The sequence below is a fragment of the Schistosoma mansoni genome, chromosome 6, assembly GCF_000237925.1.
Source record: "Schistosoma mansoni strain Puerto Rico chromosome 6, complete genome".
In the NCBI taxonomy this organism is placed as follows: domain Eukaryota; kingdom Metazoa; phylum Platyhelminthes; class Trematoda; order Strigeidida; family Schistosomatidae; genus Schistosoma; species Schistosoma mansoni.
Genome location: NC_031500.1, coordinates 14,536,946 through 14,558,806, shown reverse-complemented (window position 1 = coordinate 14,558,806; position 21,861 = coordinate 14,536,946). Strand labels below are relative to the sequence as shown.

General features: G+C 32.9%; 1 protein-coding gene across 1 annotated transcript; it reads left to right on the top strand.

Annotated features, from left to right (window-relative positions):
• Nucleotides 1-10,632: 10,632 nt before the first annotated feature.
• On the top strand, nucleotides 10,633-21,232 carry Smp_051130 (ets-related; the record flags this gene model as incomplete). Its single annotated transcript, XM_018798365.1, has 6 exons — nucleotides 10,633-11,554; nucleotides 11,891-12,166; nucleotides 17,418-17,638; nucleotides 20,250-20,463; nucleotides 20,806-21,093; nucleotides 21,141-21,232. 6 exons carry the CDS (start codon nucleotides 10,633-10,635, stop codon nucleotides 21,230-21,232), a joined length of 2,013 nt encoding a protein of 670 aa, XP_018653314.1.
• Nucleotides 21,233-21,861: the final 629 nt, after the last annotated feature.

Below are 21,861 nucleotides of genomic sequence, written 5' to 3'. Positions count from 1 at the left end.
ATAATAATAATAATAATAATAATAATAATAATAATAATAATATGCTCACTAGTGACTTCGAGAATTACATCCAGGAGTTCTAGTGAGAAGCAGTGACCAGTGGAGTTCAAACCACGTCTGTCGTGAGATATCAACTCACTGAAGACAATTGGTGAATGGTTGCTCAAACTTCGTGGATTGCTTGAAGTTAGACATTAACACCGTTGGATGCCGGCTAGCTCAGTGGTCTATCGGTTAAGGGCCCTGGCTCGAGACTGATAGGTTCTAGGTTGGAATCTCGCGAGGTGGGGTCGTGGATGCGCACTGCTGAGGAATCCTACAATAGAGCGAAACGGCCGTCCAGTGCTTCCATGTTTTCCATGGTGGTCTAGCTTCAATCGACCCACGCTTTCAACTATGAAAATATTATCATTATTATTACCAATAATATCATTATTATTATACAACTGATTTCATAAAATATAAATTGCTTACTTGTTATTAAAGCATAGATACAATGCAATCAACACATATAAATGTTCCCCTCCTTAGGAAATCTTCATTCGCTTCCACTTTATAGCTTTTCTTTATGAAAATATTTCATTTGATTAGGTTATTTTCAGAATATGATCTAGAAGAAGGAATCAAGATATATTAATCTCATGTTTATAAGTTTAAAATTATTACATAAATCTTTTCCAGGCAATTTTTATTATGAGTTGAAATCAGTTGAAGTATTGTTAGAAACTGGGGATAACTGTTTCATTCTAGTATAGAACTCTTCATCTGTGCTCACCTACAATTCAAACCCAAAAGTTACAGGTATCTCAATGAGCACTTTAACTTTGAACTACTTAGTTAGAATTCAATTGGTATGTATAGGTGTAGACTACCTGGTTGGGATTCGCGAGATGATAGCAATCAATGGTTAGAGACCTTGAATGACATGGCTCAAAATCGTTTGCAATGGCGAAGGTGCATACACTCTTTGTGTTCTACCAAATTCTAACCTTTTGAATTCTTCATGTCTCTATCTTTTTTCTCTCTCCAAATTTATTTCACTGGATTATACTCCTTCAATAACATCTTCAAACCCTAATCTTTCACATTACTGCTTAAACTCTTACTACTTCTACCACTATGGGATTTGAATCGACAACTGCATCTCTGTGCTAATGTGGTATGGCAACTAGAACTGATGTACATACGTACGTACGAAGTTCTACGTTGTGACTGACTGACTGATATCTAAATTCGACCAATTTCCCAATAATTCTTTGTTTTATTTAAACAAACATAAGAGAATAATCATAATTTAAAAACAGGACTACTTTATTAAAACGACAGATCATTAATAATAATAATAATAATAAAGTATTTATTTCTTATGGAGCCTTTTGTTAATCTACCTCTTAAGTAAACAGAATCACGAGAAAATCATTTCTTCTCTTATAGTCTATTGAACTACATATTGTGAATGAATGAATGAATGAATGGATGGATGGATGGATGGATGGATAGATGAATGGATGAATCAAAGATAGTCTATAAACTGATTATACCACCACCTACCATTTATATACAGTGAATACTATATAAAAGGATTTCTTACCCTTCCCCCTCCCCCCCTACAAAAAAAATCAATAATACCATCATTGATTAAATTCACTATATATTTCAACTTGTAAATAGATAACAACTACCAATGTATATGAATGTATTAAAGAAAGAGAGTAAAACTGTCAAATGAATACTAACTAAATCTGTTAGTAGTAATATAGGAATTTTTAGAATAAAAATTTAAAAAAAAGAAATTCACTTTCCTTTTTGTATTGGTTATAAGCAGACTTTCCTTTTTTCTTTATAAAACTCATTTTTCTTTTTTTCTTTTTTTTCCTGAAAAACAAGCAAAAAAAATAATTTTAATCAATTTTTCTATTAAAAGGTGAGGAGATATTGGGGAGTAAATTCTAAAAAAATCCCTTCTATTTGATTGGTTAAAATGAATTAGGTTTGAAGTATAGATTGGATACAAAATAAAAGAACGGAAGTGATATGAATTTTTAAGTAATATTAGTTAGTTGATTAACCAATAGATGAATAAATTGAATTTCTTTTATTGTAACCTATAAGAAAGGGGAGTTACCATAGTTTCTATTAAATTATGATAAATAAGAAAAAAAAAGAAAATCAGAATCAATGCGAATTTTAATCATATTTTTTCCCTAAAGAGAATATTTTATCTAAAGGGAAACATAGTCTTTGATGTGTGTGCGTGTGTGTGTATATGTGTGCTTGTATTCATAAAATAGTGATATGTATGTGTGTATAAGGAATAGAGATAGGAATATATTCACTAAGGATATATTTATTCACATTATTTCTGGTAGACTAAAAGGTTTATAAGTATTCATGCATTTTATCCAATCGCACTTAGATGATTAGGGCGGAAACAAAAAGTTCCACTTCTGTAATCACATAAGCTTATAATATTATATGTTAGAAAATTAACTGTCTTTGTTGGACGGAAGGAAGTTGATAGATTGTGCATACAGAACAGATTCTTGATCTTTCTGAAGGTAATAATAATAATATAGAGTGCTTATTATTATTATTACTATGATTATTATTAGTATATGTGTGTATTGAACGAAAAATGTTTTCAAATTAATGTTAACTAACGGAAGGAAATTTGTGTTAAAACTTCACTTCAATAATATTCAATGAAGCACCGTCTAGACTTGGATTCCTGTTCCGTTCTACTTTTCTTTTTTCTTTTAACAGGAAAAAACTGTATTTATCTATCTATCTAAGAGAATATATAAAAATATCTATGAAATAATTATAATTTTTCTTTTCTACTCATTCATACCTCAAAGATCCGGATTTATATTTATGTTTTTAAATATTTATTGTACTACTAATACTACTACACGAATACAACTAGGATTCGTTCCGCCCGATTTGATTAGTATATTGTAACGATCTATATCCGGTCACCGAATGAAATAAACAAGATTACATCTGACTATTACTACTACTACAACATATAATACAATGTATGTAAATGTAATATTCAAACCACATATACACAATAGTAATAAAAATTTGCATCTATTATTTATTTATTATTATGTACGTATGTAAATTATGTTCACTTACAATTTCTTTTTTTTTTATTTTTTCTTAATTTTTTTTCGGATATTGTATAATTACAATAACGACGACAACAACAACAACAATAACGACAACCACTGATATCTTTGACGATTTCCGCTTCAACGCTTTACTTTCTTTATCATCAATATGTACTATAATTAGTAGTAAATAATTTTTTGAAAAATCAAGTGAAAGAATCGGAAATAAACGGATAACGTAAGTTACTATATTTATATATGTATTTATATCTATATCTATATTTGTTTATTTATGAGTGTTATTAACGATTGATAGATAGTTAACACTAATATATATATTGTGCATATTGGTGTGTATATAAGTATGTATGTAGATGACAGTTTTTCATTTATATGCATGGTAGTAGATAAATAAGATAACAACTCACTGAAGACAATTGGTGAATGGTTGCTCAAACTTCGTGGATTGCTTGAAGTTAGACATTAACACCGTTGGATGCTGGCCAGCTAAGTGGTCTATCGGTTAATTGCTCTGGCGCCAGACTGGTAGGTCCTGGGTTCGAATCCCGCTCGCGAGTGCGGGATCGTGGATGCACACTGCTGAGGAGTCCCACAATGAGACGAAACGGTCGTCCAGTGCTTCCAGGTTTTCCATGGTGGTCTAGTTTCAATTAACTCATGATTTCAACTATGAAAAAAAACACTGAAATCTCCACAAAACCCCTTCAGATAAATAATCCGGTAAAAAAAATTTCCGCGCAAAACTTAAACATTTTTTTCATTGACTCCAAAAAATAAATGATGATCATTATCTGATTGCTAGAATTAGTATTCATTTCTTTAGATGTATAAGTAATACGTAGTATTAGTGATACATTGATGCTTAGAACTATTGAATAGGTCATCAAATATCCTTTCTTCTTTGAAATAGACAAGTATATGATAACTGTAAATGTTCAAATGTATGATATTTTGTCAGTTTCAACGGAACTTTCCTTCACTCTTCTTTTGAATGTATGATCAAACACAATTATTGAACATTAAATAAATGGTTTAAGTCCTTTACTATATAGGTGTCTCTATTTAAGCAACACTAACTTAAATTAAGAAAACAACATAGAATTAAATGATAACTAATAGTCTTTTTTTGTAATATTGATAGTTTATGATTGTTTCAGTCAATTAGGTAGAGTATGTATACACTATTCTAATAGTTGATAAAATGGATTCTTTTTCGTTGTCATAGTAACTATTTAAGTTTAATGAGGCGTAAGTATTCTTTTATTAGATCTGTAATTGATTTCATACTTTTTAACAAATAAATTTGTCCTACAATAGGATGAAACGATCGTCCAGTGTTTCCAGGTTTTTAATGATGGTCTAGCTTTAATTGATCCTTGATCTTAACTGTTAAAATGAATTTGTTTGTAATGAATATTCAACAGTATAATTTAATAAATTTGTAGTTCAATTATAACTTATGAAAGAAAGCACTTATCATAATTTTATTTCAATTAAAATATAGAATATCTATGAATCGAAGTATTATCGAACCTGATCTTCATTACATTTAGATATTTTCGGAGTAATTATTTTAAAGTCATTTGATATTGTTTACTTGAATTTTCTCATTGATGTTGAGGACTGCAATTGATAAGTCTCTTACTGGCATGTATACATACTGTGAGGATTGCCTCACAAGCATTATAAGCTTCTGGCAGTGGAATCAAAGACGAGCGTTTCGTCCTATTTGGGACTCGTCAGCTGGATGTACCTGCATCCCAGAGTTGATGTTCAACTAAGTGGATAACGTGATGGTGTTTGAAGCGAACGGTACTGGGTTCGAGTCCTAGAGTGAACACCAACTTTGAGATGCAGGCACATTCAGTTGACGAGTCCCAAATAAGACGAATCGCGCGTCCTAGATTCCACTGCTAGCCACTAGACATCCTTATTTATAATTATTCTAAAGGTTACTGAAGTTTTCTTAATTCAACAATTGTTTTGATTTAATGTCCTCATTTAATGTCCCCACTAAGTATTTCCATTGCAACACTAAAAATATAAGTTAAGCGAAGAATAACTGCATACACATAGTTCCGTTTATCATCTTGAAGAGAGCATGAACAAACATTCTAGCAGAATAATATGAATTCATTTTGTTTCGTTTGGTTCTCGTCAGCTGCTTATAACATGAAGGAAATTAGTTGGAAGCTATTTTGAAAACACATCAATATAGTATAGTATTTATTTAAACCCTTGCTACACTATACTAATGTATCTTTAAAAGAACTTCCAAGTAAACTCCTTCATATTAACGAAAACTAAACGAAATAAAACGAAGAATAATTAGTACATTTCTGATGGAGTTTTGTTCTCTGATCTGGATGGTTTAGTTGTGGAGCTTTCATCGTCTGTCTGAATGTACATTTCTCTTTAAACATCAACATGTCCTGATAGTTGCTAACTCGTGTGATTGATATAATTTTTTTTTATCCGTAAGGCTTTATATTTTTCTATTGTCATCTATTACAAGTTGATATTTTGTTTTTCCATCCTCTAAATTCCAAACATTATCTACTTCTGGTTTTATGCTTTTATCTTTACACATATCAAATAAATTAATAGTTATCGCTTGATAGCGTATTACAGGGTTCATCTGTTATATTGATTGATCAATGCTGAATTATTTTAAATATGAATTTAATTGTTGACATCACTTACAGTTAGTAAATTTCTAAGATGATCGATTACATTTCCATACATTACACCATTACATTATGGGTTACTCAAGGTTATGGATCGATTAAGGTTAGACAATAATACCATTGGATACTGGCTCAATGGTCTGGAGGTTAAGCGTTCGTATGCCAGACCGAAGGCCTTGGGTTCGAGCGCCGCGTGTTGCATCGTGTATGTGCACTGCCAAGGAGTCCCATACCAGGTAGAAATTTCCGTCCAGTACTTCCATGTTTTCAATGGCGTTCTAGCTCATATTGACTAATGAATTCAACTGTTAAAATAGTACAATCTCCCCAAATCCCCAAAATTGATGGAAAAAATCTAAAAAGCTGAATGCGACTAAAAACGTATATTATGCGAGTTTACAAGATTTAATTTTCTCTAGAATTCAACAAGTTTTAATGTCGACTAAGCAGCCAATTAATAGTTGGAGTTTATTTGTGCCTTATAGATTAAAGTAGTGGTTCAATCGATATAACTCACCATTATTGATTGATGGATTAAATATTTTGAGTTTTATCTTAGCGTGGTTGATCTGACCAATAGAGTCTTAAGATTAACTTTCACATTTGACTGTATGTTGCTCAAAATTAAATATACACCCATATAAACAGTATTATTTCAAACATATCCATTTGAAAACTTAGTTCATTTGTATAACACTACTACTACTACTATTTATAAGTAGTTTGATTATCTAGAAACTGTAGGTCAGCGAAATAAATATCGTATAAATATTTGTGACTAGACAATTCAATATTAATGTTTAATATTTAAGTTAGGATATCGGTTAGAAGATGCTTTATTATGAATATATTGATAACTTTGTTTTCCAGGATCAAAGTTCTGTTGTTATATTTGTCACAGTATGCCTGTGGTATGCTTAATTGATTTGTGCTTAGTACTGTAACCCTGAATCCGACGACGTGTAATGTGAAGCACAATGATTGTTGATTTGGATTTACTTGGAACTGGAGATAAATTGAAACTATATATTAACACACTACTTATCATATGATTTACTTACAGTCAGATTAATATAAATTGAACTTAGTAGTATTTAACATCAATAAATTCAGCACATATTTACCATATCATAAAGTTAAGCATTTATAACTGATTGACTAGGTCATATAATTATTCCTTCTAAAAGTGTTATAGAATATCATTTTCATTCCTCAATCGCAATCGAATAGATTAAGTCTTTGTTTGATATAACACCAGTCACAGAATATAAACAGCTGTCTCAGTACACATACATTTCATCACGAACTGACGTTATGTGATAAACCACTAAAAGTCAGACAACGTTTCCATTCTGAATTATATATTCAATCAAGTTGAAATTGCCTTGTTACATGATGATCGTTTACTAAAGTAGTAGATATGAACTGTTTAACATCGACTAGTGTAATGGATTCAATCCTGTGTAGAGGTATCATAGATACACACTACACAGTAATAAGAAATTAGGAAAAAGCAGCTATCATTTTATGCACGTAATGCACGTAAATGTTATTAAATCAGTTGTTAAAAGTGGATCAATCGATCTACTAGTCTGTAAATGTATTACTTCCATACATCATTTAAATCAAATGCTTTCAAATCATTAGATTAGATTTGAATATCGAAATCCCTCTTATATGATTTCATTTTGTCAAGTCAGACAATTTATGAGCATAGCTATTATAGAGTGGACGTTTTTATGCTTTCCTCCCCTGACTTTTAAAATTTTCATATTCTCAGTTTATGCTTAATATCGACATATGGATTCGAAATGGGGATTCTGAGAAATGGACAATATTTCTGATACATAAAAGAACATAACGGGGTTAGATAGACCAAACTGTTAATACACGACGATACTTCAACAATGATAACTTCATTCAAATAAGAACAGATAAGATGGGACTTCGTTAGAGAGTTTTTAAGTTTGGAGAGAACCTAATGAAGTAAATATCATAGAAACCATATCATAGTAGCCAGTGGGAATATGTGTCAATTATATGACAATGACATATCATAATTTTGACACTAAAAGTGATTACAATAATCTATGTTGTAATTGCAACCCTGACATATCATAATAATAACTTTGATTGAGGTTAATCCCAACACTTGTCTCATAGATCTCATCTCAATCATGGTTTTGATTTCATCTTATTGATATCTGTAAATAAATGATGTCAGCTGTTTTAAAAGTTACTTATCAAAAGCAATGGAATAATGATCCTTCCAAATACTAGTTCAATATATTATTGTAGAATAGAATGTTAGATTTATTGAAGTTAGATTACTCATAACTAACAGAAAACTGAATAGTAGTAGTATTAATGTGGTGTGTGCTACTGATATCGACAAATATAAGTAGTAAGTATCATCAGTCGAAAGTGGAATGGATGAAGGTAGAAGGTTGAGAAAAGAGAAGAGAACGAGAACGAGAACAGAGAGTTATTGGTATGGAAACGAAGGAACAACAAAGTCTGAGACAATTGATGGATATTTTGCAAATGAAATATTTACTGTATTGTTTTCAGATTTTATCAAAATATCCTGTAATATCGTATTGAAATACATTTAGTTGTCCTCGTTCACTACAGTAATAGAAGTAATGCTTTGTTAGTCATTAAACTTGGCTATTGATCGGTTAGTTGATCAACAAGTTGGAAAACACTTAGTGTATGGTGGAAGGCAGTTGAATAAAAATTAGTAGATATCCTACAGTGTCTATCTGTAGTCCCTAATTGTTAAATCATACCATATTACTAATTTTTCTCTGATATTGTGAACTATAATATTCTTTATTGTTCAATGTTCTGATTTATGCCAACAAAGTCTCAAATCTATGATGCCCTCTGTTTGAAAGTCCTTAAATAGGACGAAATGGATTTTAATGACTCTTCGATGGAAATTACTAGTTATATATATATATATATATATATATATATATATATATATAATCGAATTACACTTGACAGAGAAGCTTTGGAGGATGTGGAAACCTTTACATATCTGGGCAGCATCATTGATGAACACGGTGAACCTGATGCAGATGTGAGGGCGCGGATCGGCAAAGTAAGAGCAGCATATTTACAACTAAAGAACATCTACAACTCAAAATAATTATCAACCAACACCAAGATCAGAATTTTCAATGCAAATATCAAGACAGTTCTACTGTATGGAGCAGAAACTTGGAGAACTACGAAAGCCATCATCCAGAAGATACAAGCGTTTATTAGCAGTTGTCTACGCAAGATACTCAACATCCGTTGGCCAGACACTATCAACAAGCTACTGTGGGAGACAACAAACCAGATTCCAGTGGAGGAAGAAATCAGGAAGAAGTGCTGGAAGTGGATAGGACACACTTTAAGGAAATCACCCAACTGCGTCACAGGACAAGCCCTCACATGGAATCCTGACGGCCAAAGGAGAAGAGGAAGACCAAAGAACATATTACGTCGAGAAATGAAGACAGACATGAGAAGAATGAACAAAAGTTGAATAGAACTAGAAAGGAAGGCGGAGGACATAGTGGGTTGGAGAATGCTGGTCGGCGGCCTATTCTCCATTGGCGAGTACAGGCTCAAGTATTATATATATATATATATATATATATATATATATATATATATATATATCATACAGAGGCCTTGGGTTCCCCGCAAACAACAACAAAATTAGCAGTCTTTAGAAACGTTCAATTCAATTCTAGAAAGCAATGAATCACGCTTCCATTGTCTTGATTGAACAATTACCAATTTCATGATTTATTCTATAGAAGCTTCTAAAATTTAATGGTCACATACAATCTTTAAATCCTGTTACTTCATGTATATAATGGAACCTATAAAGTAAATGGTTTTACACATTTTTCTTCTTTGGTTTTCTGTTTGAAATTGGAAAAGTAGAAGATATATCTCAGTACTAGGAAGTTACTATTTAAACATTTAACTGCAATTAACTCTATTTCATATTGGCTTTATCCATCATTTCAAGGAGTTTCTAGCGATATTTTTTGACAATCATGCTGTAAAATTAATCATTTTTACCATTTTTTTTTTCTTTCCATAGAAACACTATTTTAAAAAGAAAGATGAATATATCAGATACGCAACTATTCCATTCACGACAACCAACAAATTGGTCAATGATGTTTCCATTCAATAATAATAATACTGTAGATGTATATGAGAAATCACGTATCAATAATAATAATATTAACACTGATAATAGTTTGACCAATCATCAACTACAAACATCTCCATCTTTTTCTCCTCCACCACCAGCTCTATTACCGTCACCTGCGACATTACCACATCCACCTTTCCCTCCTCCCCTACATCACGATTCACTTTCACGTCAAAATGATCCACAATCACAACAACGAGAGGATCAACAACACCAACAATTGTCGCCACCAGACGCAAATACACTGCAGGAATTTATGAATTATGGATTATTACCGATTTCATCGAATCAAACTAGTCAATATAATACTACTACCAACAATAATAGTAATAATAATAGTACCAGTCAATTGGATGCATTTTACATATCTTCAAGTGTTGCTGTGGTACAGAATGATGTGAATTCAATTCCTACGTCTGATTCTCAATTAAAATTGACTACAGAGCCTACAAACAACATGTTTAGCAACATCCTACCATATACACATAATGAAGGATTATCAGACATTAGTTCTTCCTATAGAGATATGGTTTTTCCACAAAGCTTTAATAATACTACTCTTAATGGAAATAGTAGTATGATGAGTGGATCTGATGTCTCAAGATCGTTTCAACAACTGGATCCATGGACATGGATGAATATAAATCATCCAATCAATTATCCAGTAACATCACTTAAAAATAATCCTTTTCCAGCCATTAATACATCAACATCACCTTTGTCCACTTCGTTAACATCTACACGATCACTGTCATCTACATCAGCCATGTTATCATCGATTCCCGAGAATCAAGATGTAACTATGGCTTTAGAGTTAGCTAATAAAGCTCATCGTCTTAATAACAGTATTTCTATTTCAAGAGAGAATGATTTTATATCATTGCCGAAATTTATGGGAATGACGTCGTCATCGCCTAAAAAATACACTAAAGGTCTTCTTTCTCTTCAAAGACCTCATCATCATGAACATCATCACCAACAGCAACGTCAACAATCGTTACAAACACAACAACAGTATAAATTTGAAGATTTTCTACCGAGTACACTTAATGTTGAACAAAATGGTTATAAAACAACTATATCTGATTTTAATAGTAAACATAATAATATTGACAATACAGATGGAATTCATAAAGAATTTCCAGATAAAACTATTTCACCTACTTCTACATCAGGATTATTTCGTCTACCATCGATTAGTCTATGTGATACGAATATCTATTCACAAACAATGAATGCTATGATTACCATGAAACCAGAGGTCCTATCAACAGATGTATACAATCGGATAGATGGAAATTATCGTGGAGAAAATAAGCATACCAATATTGCTGGGACGACCACCACTGCTGTTATTAGTAACAACAATAATACTAACAACAAATTGCATCGTTCCAATAGATCTTATACATCATCTACAATAACTGATGAATATGATTTAAAGTATAAGTCTCGTTTATCAGGTCATCAGAATAAACAGTCCAATAATAACAGTAACCATGGTAATTTGAAAGAACTAATTTCATTACAAAGGCGAAAACGCTCTACATTCAATACTACTACCACTACTTCTGTAGCTACTACTAATAATACTTCTACTACAAATAATAATAATAATAATAATAATAGTATCAACACTACTGTTCATCATTCTATCAATAACAATATAACTGGATCTAGCATGATACCAAATGTTACAATGACTGTCAACACTGCCCCTTCAATAACAAGTTTAAACAAAACTAATTTTCTTGCAAATAACAATAATTCGGAATTAAGTAGTATATTTACTTCAAGTAGTAATTTATCAAATAATATTGATATAACACATCGTTTAGGTAAATCCCATTTTAATGATATATTAAATCAATATAATAATGAACATGAAGAGAATAAAAATTATCGAAAATCTATGAATACTACTAATCAGAATATAATGAATAATCATCATTTAGATGAACCATTTGTAAAATATAGTGCAAAATTAATGAAAATTACTTCAGATAATGAAACTAACCTATCTACACAGATAAATGATTATGATTATACAAATTTATCATTATATACAAAACAAGCTAATTCTTCAATTGGTACAAATCAATGGAGACCACAATGTAAGTATTTTTGATTTTTTTTTTTATATCATGAATTAATTGAAGTTGAAGTTAGACATTAACACTGTTGGATGCCGACCGGATCAGTGGTCTATCGGTTAAGGGCTCTGGCGCGAAACTGGTAGGTCCTGTGTTGGAATCTCGCGAGTGCGGGATCGTGGATGCACACTGTTGAGGAGTCCCATAATAGGATGAAACGGCTGTCCAATTCTTACAGGTTTTCCATGTTGGTCTAGCTTCAATTGACTCATGATTTCAACTATGAAAATACTAAATTCTCCACAAAACCCCCTCTGAATTAATTGATTGTTTTCTTCTGTTACTCCTGTTCATCATTGACTTTTATTAGTGAAATAAGTGAATAGAAGTTTATGGACGACATTAGTTGTTGTTATAGAGCAAAGGATAACTCTTTCATCCTAGTATGAAATTCCAGAACAGCATCAAAACAGAACTTTGCCAGTGACCGAATTCAGTATCATAAATTGTTACTAGGAGTGTTTTAGTGATTAGACTGACTGGTTGCCATCTTTCAGTACGCATCTCCAAATCTAACCAATCCATGATATGGTATAGGCAATACTCATTGTGATTGATGACGACTGTTTTACTCTAAATTATATTGAACTCCACCTGTTAAGATTTTCAGCTATATCACAATTTGGTTAGATTTTAGAAAGTGTTCCAGTGACAGAATGGTTAGATACTCACATCGAAACTTAAAGGTCATGGTTTTGATCTACGATTGAGTCATCGGTAACCACTACTATAGAGTCTCGTAATAGAGGGAAACAGCAGTTTTTTTTCTATGTGCTTCTCATTTGTACGGTAACTGGCATTAATAAACTTCTATAAGCTAAAAAAAATGGATTATATAAAGATATTTAAAGTACCACTTGAAATTATGGAGAATATTAAATTGTTGTTTCTAAAATCAACAACTTCAGACAAGAAAACCTATTCGGTATTTTAAGTCCTCCTAATGACCATAAAATATGCCTTTAGGATATTCAGTTGAAATTCACGTATCATCATTGATAGTTTCAATTAATTTTTGTCACCCCCAAATGCCCTGGTACGGCTGAGAGTGGGGAAAGTCCGCTCTCCCTCTCCAAATGCTTTCACATGGCCACGCGTATATAGCCTCTGTCAGGGAAGTCCTACTCACTGCCTTCTCGTGGCATTACTGTTGTTTACGAAATTGAGAGGACGAAAAGCGAATGTACAGCGCTTTAACCGGGTTGGTGGACACCAAAAGTCCACCTAGGGGAGTTGGCAAACTCTGATTCCAAACCAATGGTGGTGGACATGGGCTCCAGTATCCTGAGGGAACAAATGGCGTATGAATCAATCGTTGGTCACCGGCTACCATGGGACTGCATCTCCTCACGATGCTCCACTGCCTTGTGGAATAGACCTTTAGGTCGAAGGCTCGAGGAATGGATCTCTAAGGAAACCACCTGCTTCAGTTTTGGCATCTGTGCAGTATCACAGCCCTCACACAAATCGAATGAGATTTGTGCGACGCATATGTATCTGGTGCTTTCTTGTACCAATATTCATGTATTTAAATAAATAAATGATATGATCAACTGATTTTTCCAATCAATATAATCAATAAATTGATTATTATGTTTATCAATTAAAGCATTTTCAAATGTTTTCAATATTTTTTTTAATTATTTGTATCCATTTAATAAATTTGTTCCCTTCTTTTTTTTGGGGGGGGGGAGGTTTACAACAAGTGAAAACATCAAGAATAGTATGAATAAATTTTTTTTTATAGGAATTCTAAAATTTTTATTTTTTTTATTTTATGAAAAAAACTCTCTTTAGGCAGAGAAAAATGCGGGTAATACTTATTCATACTATCTATCAGCAGAAAACCAAATTTTGTGTAGATAAATTCTTTTGAGAGAATTTTTTTTCTTTTAAAGGGTAAGGGTCAATAACCCGGATGTTTTTCATGCACACATATACATCTATACATAGGTGTAGTCAGAGAATTTCTGTCATGCTTAATATCCCTAATTCAAGTCTGTCTCTGCTCCCTTACTTCGCTTTGCTTACTCCTATACTTATTCACGCTGACGGTATCTTGCTTTATTTTCTCCAAAACTGAAGCAGTTAGAGTTTATTTTTATTACTAAGAAGTCCACACCCGTATTTTAAGAAATAAAAAAGAAATCACAATCATAGAAATCCTTATGTATGGAATATATATATATATATATATTCTAGTTTGAGTTGTAGGTACCTGCTTATCTATCTATCTATCCACTCGCCTATACATATGTACACACGAGTGCACTTGTTCTCAATGTTATTTAGGATAACTATTGTTAGTTCCTGTGTAGATATAGTTAATCAAATGTAAATTAATGTAGCAAATTAGGAATTGTAATTACTATTATTACTAATATTACTATTATTATTATTAAAACAATATGTAAAGTTTGCGTTGTGAAACATTTCTCACCTTTATATACTTGTATGGTGTAAAATCGGAGATGTATTAAACATTGAATGAAACAATGATGTAACAATATAAATTAGATGAAAATTAATCTTTTCTTTCTTTCTAAATATGTATAAACAAATAAGGAATTTAAAGGAGATATGGTATGTTTCTAGCTTAAAAAAGGTTACAGTCTACAAATATGTGTATACCATTTAATCAACAAATAATTTTGAGAAAGGGTTTTGTGGATATTAAAGTAATTTTCATAGTTGAGATCATGAGTCAATTGAAGCTAGACCACCATGGAAAACCTGGAGGCACTGGATGGCCGTTTCGTCCCATTAAGGAACTCCTCAGCATTGCTCATCCACGATCCCGTCTCACGAGATTCAAACCCAAGACCTCTCAGTTTCGCACGCGAGCGCTTGACCTCTAGAACCACTGAGCTGGTCGGCATCCAATGGTTATAGTTATAAAATATACCCTTATGGTCCAGGGTAATCTTGCACTGGTTTTCAGGAGAACCAGACACCATCCAGACTTTCACGCGGCAACCCAAACAGTACAGCTCAATCCCGCCCTATAGGAGAACCAGACACTATATAGGCTTCAACGCTACAATCCGAACAGTACAGAACAATCCTGCGGCGCAACCACTCAGGTACCAAACACCCTGGTGGACCAGGCATCCAACGGTGTTAATGTCTAATTTCAACCAATCCACGAAATTGAGCGACACATCCACCAATGTCTTCAGTGAGTTACTATCTCATAATAGACCTGGTTGAACTCGACTGGTTACTGCTTCTCACTAGAACTCCAGGAAATATCTCTTGGAGCCAGTCACCAATGAGACTGATAGGTCCTGGGTTTGAATCTCGCGAGACAAGATCGTGGATGCACGCTGCTGAGGAGTTCCACAATAGGACGAAACAGTCGTCCAGTACTTTCAGATTTTCTATGGTGGTCTAGCTTCAATTGATTCATGATTTCAACTATTAAAATTACTTTAATATCCACAAAACCCCTTCTGGTAATATCATTCAGTTGACCACTGAAAATCAGAAGATGGGTAAAGTCAACTTTTTCATGTACATTTGGTACCATTAAATCATACTAACAAGTCCCAGAAAATATATCATTAATTATTAACATTATCAGTATTTCCGAAGGATTTAATGGCAATATTATGCAAATAATACGGTGGTTCAGGATGATTTTTCAAGTATACTGATAAAAATTAATTTTGTCTCACTAGCTTGAAACAGCCCCCAAATGCCCTGGTACAGCCGAGAGTGGGGAAAGTCAGCTCTCCCTCACGAAATGCTCTCATATGGCCACGCGAATATATAGCCTCTTCCAGGGAAGTCCTACTCACTGCCTTCTCGTGGCGGGGGTGTTGTTCACAAAAGTGAGAGGACGAAAAGCGAATGTCCGGTGCTTTAACCGGGTTGGTGGATGTGGAGGATCCACCTATGGGAGTTGGAAAACCCTGATTCCAAACCAATGGTGCACATGGGCTCCAAGATCCTGAAGGAACGAATGGTGTATGAACCAACTGTTGGTCACCGGCTACCATGGGACTGCATCTCCTCACGATGCTCCACTGCCTTGTGGAATAGACCTTTAGGTCAAAGGCTCCGGGTGTGGTCCCTTAAGTAAACCACCTGCTTCAGTCTGGGCACCTGGGCAGTATCACAGCCCTCACACAAATCGAATGAGATTTGTGTAGCGCATATGTATCTGGTGCTTTCTTGTACTAATATTTATGTGTTTAAATAATAATATAATATAGCTTGAAACACCGGTTACGATAACTTGGATATGCTTTTCTTTTAGAATTTGATATTGTACTATTCTATGGTGATCATTTATTGTCAATACTGAGATTTGGTAATAGAAAAAGAGGTGAAGGTTTGATATGGAAAGTACTTGAATAGAACTGACTGCTGTTGATCCACCACGACTTCAGGAATCAATTTCTAAAGATATTATAATTCTTTTAAAGATCCCCATTATATTAAAAGACTAATATATTGAACGAAGAATATTCTTTTTGAAAAATTCTCTTCAGGTTCTATAATTTATATAACCAAATTAATAATCCAAAGAAATTGGCCAGGTTAAGGGCAAAGTACATCGTTTAAAGCATGTGCATTTAGGATTGTCAAACATAATAGAATAAAATTGTTAATGCTGATATGACTCATATAGAATGTTAACTTGAATCAGTTTATATGTTAAGTGAAGCAGTAGTCATCCGGATTAAGAAACCATAGCTATGTGTCCAAAACAAATATCTTTAACCGCGTCTCGTCTCCTGACCAATCTCAAGGACAATAATAATCTTAGCTATTGAATGACCTAATTTGACTATTGACCCAGTAGTTTTAATGGTCAAGCTTTAGCCGTAAAAACTGATGGTCTTGAGTTCAGTCCATTGTAAGGTAGTGGATACTCACTGTTGAGGACTCTTATACTATGACGGAACAGATACATAATCCCGCCTAGTTTTCACTAGTATCTAAACCTAGATCAATCTATAATGAACACAACCCAAAAATTAAAGTAATCTCCACCAAATCCTTTCAGCAAAACTCTTAACAGCTAATTTATCTAAAAACAGATCAGGATCTCTGATTATTATTACTATTGTTATTACCATTATTCTTTGAAAACTACGGTTTTGAGTAATGAGAAAGTGCCAGGTTGTAATTGCATTTTCGTCGTTATTGCTGTTGTTAGGAATCTTTGGTGATATCGATTTTTATTTTTATTTCCTAATATCAGGCTCTGGACAAATACAATTATGGCAATTCTTACTAGAACTATTATCGGATTCTAAAAATTTAGCTTGTATCACATGGGAAGGAACTAATGGTGAATTTAAATTAGTCGATCCTGATGAAGTAGCACGAAGATGGGGTGAACGTAAATCAAAACCGAATATGAATTATGATAAATTAAGTCGTGCACTACGTTATTACTATGATAAGAACATTATGAGTAAAGTAAGTCTATAAAATTATTTTGTGTGTATATAAACGATTTTCCAAGATTTTCAAGTAAAGCCAGATTGTTTCTAGCAGCGAAATCCAGTATGAGCGCATTTCGTCCTAATTGGGACTCGTTAGCTGAATGTACCTAGATTCCAGTGTTCATATTCATACTTGGATTTGGTGTGCACTACTTGTCATTTAAAACCTTAACAGATTATCAGCCAAGCTACTGTATCTAGTCAGGCAAAAACTTATTCAATGTATTTACTTTAAGGGAGGAGTTTGTAATTTTTCATTATTTTTATTTGGTTCTGTAAGAGGATTTGTAACCAAATGAGAATTTCGAGGTATTCCATTTATTATGCACTTATGCCAATTAAGCGGCTGGTTACTTATAATCCTCGAAGTCATAAAAAGAAAAATCTGAAACCTTAAAAAGCATTATTTAAAACTAGAGATACTTCTACTGATAGTCCCTTATAATAATGTTGATAAAACTGACCATTTTATTTAAAAACTAAATAACGTTACTTTCCAAAGGAAATTAATAGACGTAAGTCCGTTGAATTTTAGGACAGTCGTGATATTCTATAAACATTAGTCTAAAATTATTCGGCGTCATTAAACGACAACTAAACAAGTACCTTAATCAATCATTTTAGCGAGAAACAGAATATCATTATAGGTTTGTGTAGATTGTTGAGTCTCATTGAAATCATGAACCGATCAACGTAAATTGTATTTAATCGATCATTATAAAGTAACCGAAACAAGGCTCCTAGTGTGGGGCTCCTCGGCAGTGCACATTTAAGGTCCCGCACGTGGGACCTTCGGTTTCTTGCGCGAACACTTAAACTCTAGACCACTAGGGTGGCGTCTAACGATGTAAATGCCTGACCTCAATCCATCAGAGATAGTGAGCGACCATTTTCCATTACCTACAGTAGGTAACTGCCCCACACCTGACAAGGTTGTGGGTGTGCGCTCCCAAGGAACGTAAATCATAATAGACTATAATAGAGCAAAATGATCGTCCAGTGCTTACACGTTTTCAATGGTGGTCTAAGGTTGACTAGTCCATAATTTCTACAAACAGAATTGCTGAACTTTAACTATTTTCAACATTTTCCTCCAAACTTAATCAATAGTGTTAAATTGAGTATAAGTTTAGTTCTTAACAAATACTATGGGAAAACTATGATAGTTTACTTTTTTTAATCTGAGTTACATCTCTAGAGTACAGTAGTTACTAAAAGTTTATTCTGGTTAGGTTATGTGCATACTGAGATTTGAATATTTATCATGAGATGTAGTCTGAATAAGTCATCTATTAAAAAAGTATTTGCAAATACTTATTCTGATTGAAGATTTGGGAATCTCTGCATTTTAGTGGGTTATCGACCATGTGGGAAGTACATTACATCATGCTGTATAATCCAAGATTATTTCCGTATTAAGTATGATTACATTTTGGATATAATCTGTGATTTGTCTTACTGACAATAGTAGAAAGATTAAGCGTAATGTGAAACTTGTTTCTTGACGATGATGACGACGACGTCCCTGTTACTCCCAATGGAGCATAAGCCGCCGACCAGTATTCTCCAACCCATTATGTCCTCCGCCTTCCTTTCTAGTTCTATTCAACTTTTGTTCATTCTTCTCATGTCTGTCTCCGTTTCTCGACGTAATATGTTCTTTGGTCTTCCTCTTCTCCTTTGGCCGTCAGGATTCCATGTGAGGGCTTGTCTTGTGACTCAGTTGGCTGCTTTCTTCGATATGTGTCCTATCCACTTCCAACGCTTCTTCCTGATTTCTTCCTCCACTGGAATCTGGTTTGTTGTCTCCTACAGTAGCTTGTTGCTGATAGAGTCTGGCCAACGGATCCGAAGTATCTTGCGTAGACAATTGTTAATAAACACTGTGTTTTCTGGATGATGGCTTTCGTAGTTTCCTAAGTCTCCGCCCCAAAACTTGTTTATTGAATAGTATATGTTATTTTACCAGTAATCAGTCCTTAGGTTAAGATTCAAGGCCTTATTTATTAATATATTACAATTTGACAGTTTATATTTAATAATCTATTGATCAACAAACAATACACAAAACCAAAATTATTAGATGAAGATATTTTTAATCTAAATCATCATTATAAAGGTTACCATCTATTACTTGGAATGTCAGTCAATCTTAACTACAGAATAATAATCTACTCTAATTAGTAGTTAGAATTTCACAGGATGATCTGATGAGTAATAAACTCAACAATAAAAGATAATTTCGAAACATATTATAAGTATAGTAGAATACTGGCTAGCAGTGTAATCCAGTGTGCAGATTTCGTTTCATATTGAACTAGTCAGTTGAGTGTATCTGCTCTGAAGTGTGAATGGTTACTTCGGGACTTGAACCAAGGACCGTTGGCTTCAAATATCTAGTGCATTATTCACTTAGCTACGGTGTCTTAATATTCACTGGTTTATGCAATGAGATGAACTCTAATTTATTTGTATTGGTTGTTTGAACCTTCCCAACTTATAAAACAGGATACACATACATTTCTATATAAAATTATTAATTCATTATTAATTAATTGTATATATTTTCATAATTTTAACTTCAGATAAATGGTAAACGTTATGCTTACAAGTTTGATTTTAGTGGATTAGCTCAAGCAATGCAACCGCCAACATGTGGTAATTCACCAAGTCCTGATACAATGAATACTAGTTCACAAATGTTATCATCATTATTATTACCAAGTGTATGTCATGGATTAGGTATAATGAATTCATCAACACAAGTAAATTTAAATCATAATATAACACCAACTGCTGGTACACATTATTCTAATTTATTAATGTCTACACAACTATCCCAAAATCCTAATTTAAATAATAGTAATAATAACAATCATACTACTAATGAGGCATCAATAAGTAGTAATAGTAGTAATAGCGATAGTAGTAATAACAATATTAATCGTAATGATTTCAATGGTCGTTTTTCTTCTCGTACAACAAATCCTATATCAACAGATTTATTTCCTTATACGACAAATGCTTCTAATTACTTTAACACAACATATTCATGCTCATCACCATCCTATATTTCGAGATTAGGATCACATCCTATCGATTTTCGTTCGAATCACCAACAGTTACACACTAATACTTCAGAGACTATGAACGATACTAGTAGTTTGAATAGAACAGAATATCCTATTGATTCATTTGACTATGGTAATTTTGCACAGAATAAATCTAATAATCCTACTTATTCACTTTCTAATGGTTCCTATACTCAAGATGTATTACATTCTGCACGTATGGCCGCAGCTGCAGCGGCATGTTGTTTAATATCACCACTTAATAACAGTTATAATAATATGTCATCTTTAAACAACTATTTAACGGATGATGACAGAACTAATATGATTACAACGAATACAGATTCGTTAATTACAAGTAAATTTCATTCACTAGATGATTTTGATACATCACGTCTTCATCAGTCACATTTACTCCAACAACAACAATACCAGCAGCATCAACATCATCACCATCATCCTCATTCTCCACATGGACAACAACACCAGAAACATGAGTTACATCAGAATGGTTTACACGTTGATCAACATAAATCATCAACCCATTTATCTACATTTGATCAAATAACAAATAAAAATTTTTTTGGAAAAAGTCCCAAACAAAATTTTCCTAATGGGAATGAGTACATCTCAACTGGGATTCTAAACAATATGGAATTAAGTAGTATTAGTAGTAGTGTTAGTAATAATGAAAACAATAATACTAATAACACTACTATTATTAATAATAACAATAGTAATGATGAATTGAATACATCAAATATGTTCAATTCTACTACTCATCTGATTCGAGATACTACTCATAATAATTTATCTCTTTTTCATGGAATGAGAATACTTCCTGACATAGAGGATAATAATAATAACAATGTTAACTCACTACTTACAAACTCAGCTAATTCATCTCTAACCCCTTCATCATCATCTAATATTGATCAAAATAATTTAAATACAAATTTTATATCTAAATCAATAAATCCATTAATGGATACATCGAATTTGATTGGATCATGTTTTCCAATAATGAATCAAACATCAACTAGTCCAGTGAATAGAATTAATTCATGGTTTACATCAGTAACAGAAGATGGACAACCATCATCATTATCATTATCATCATCTTCTT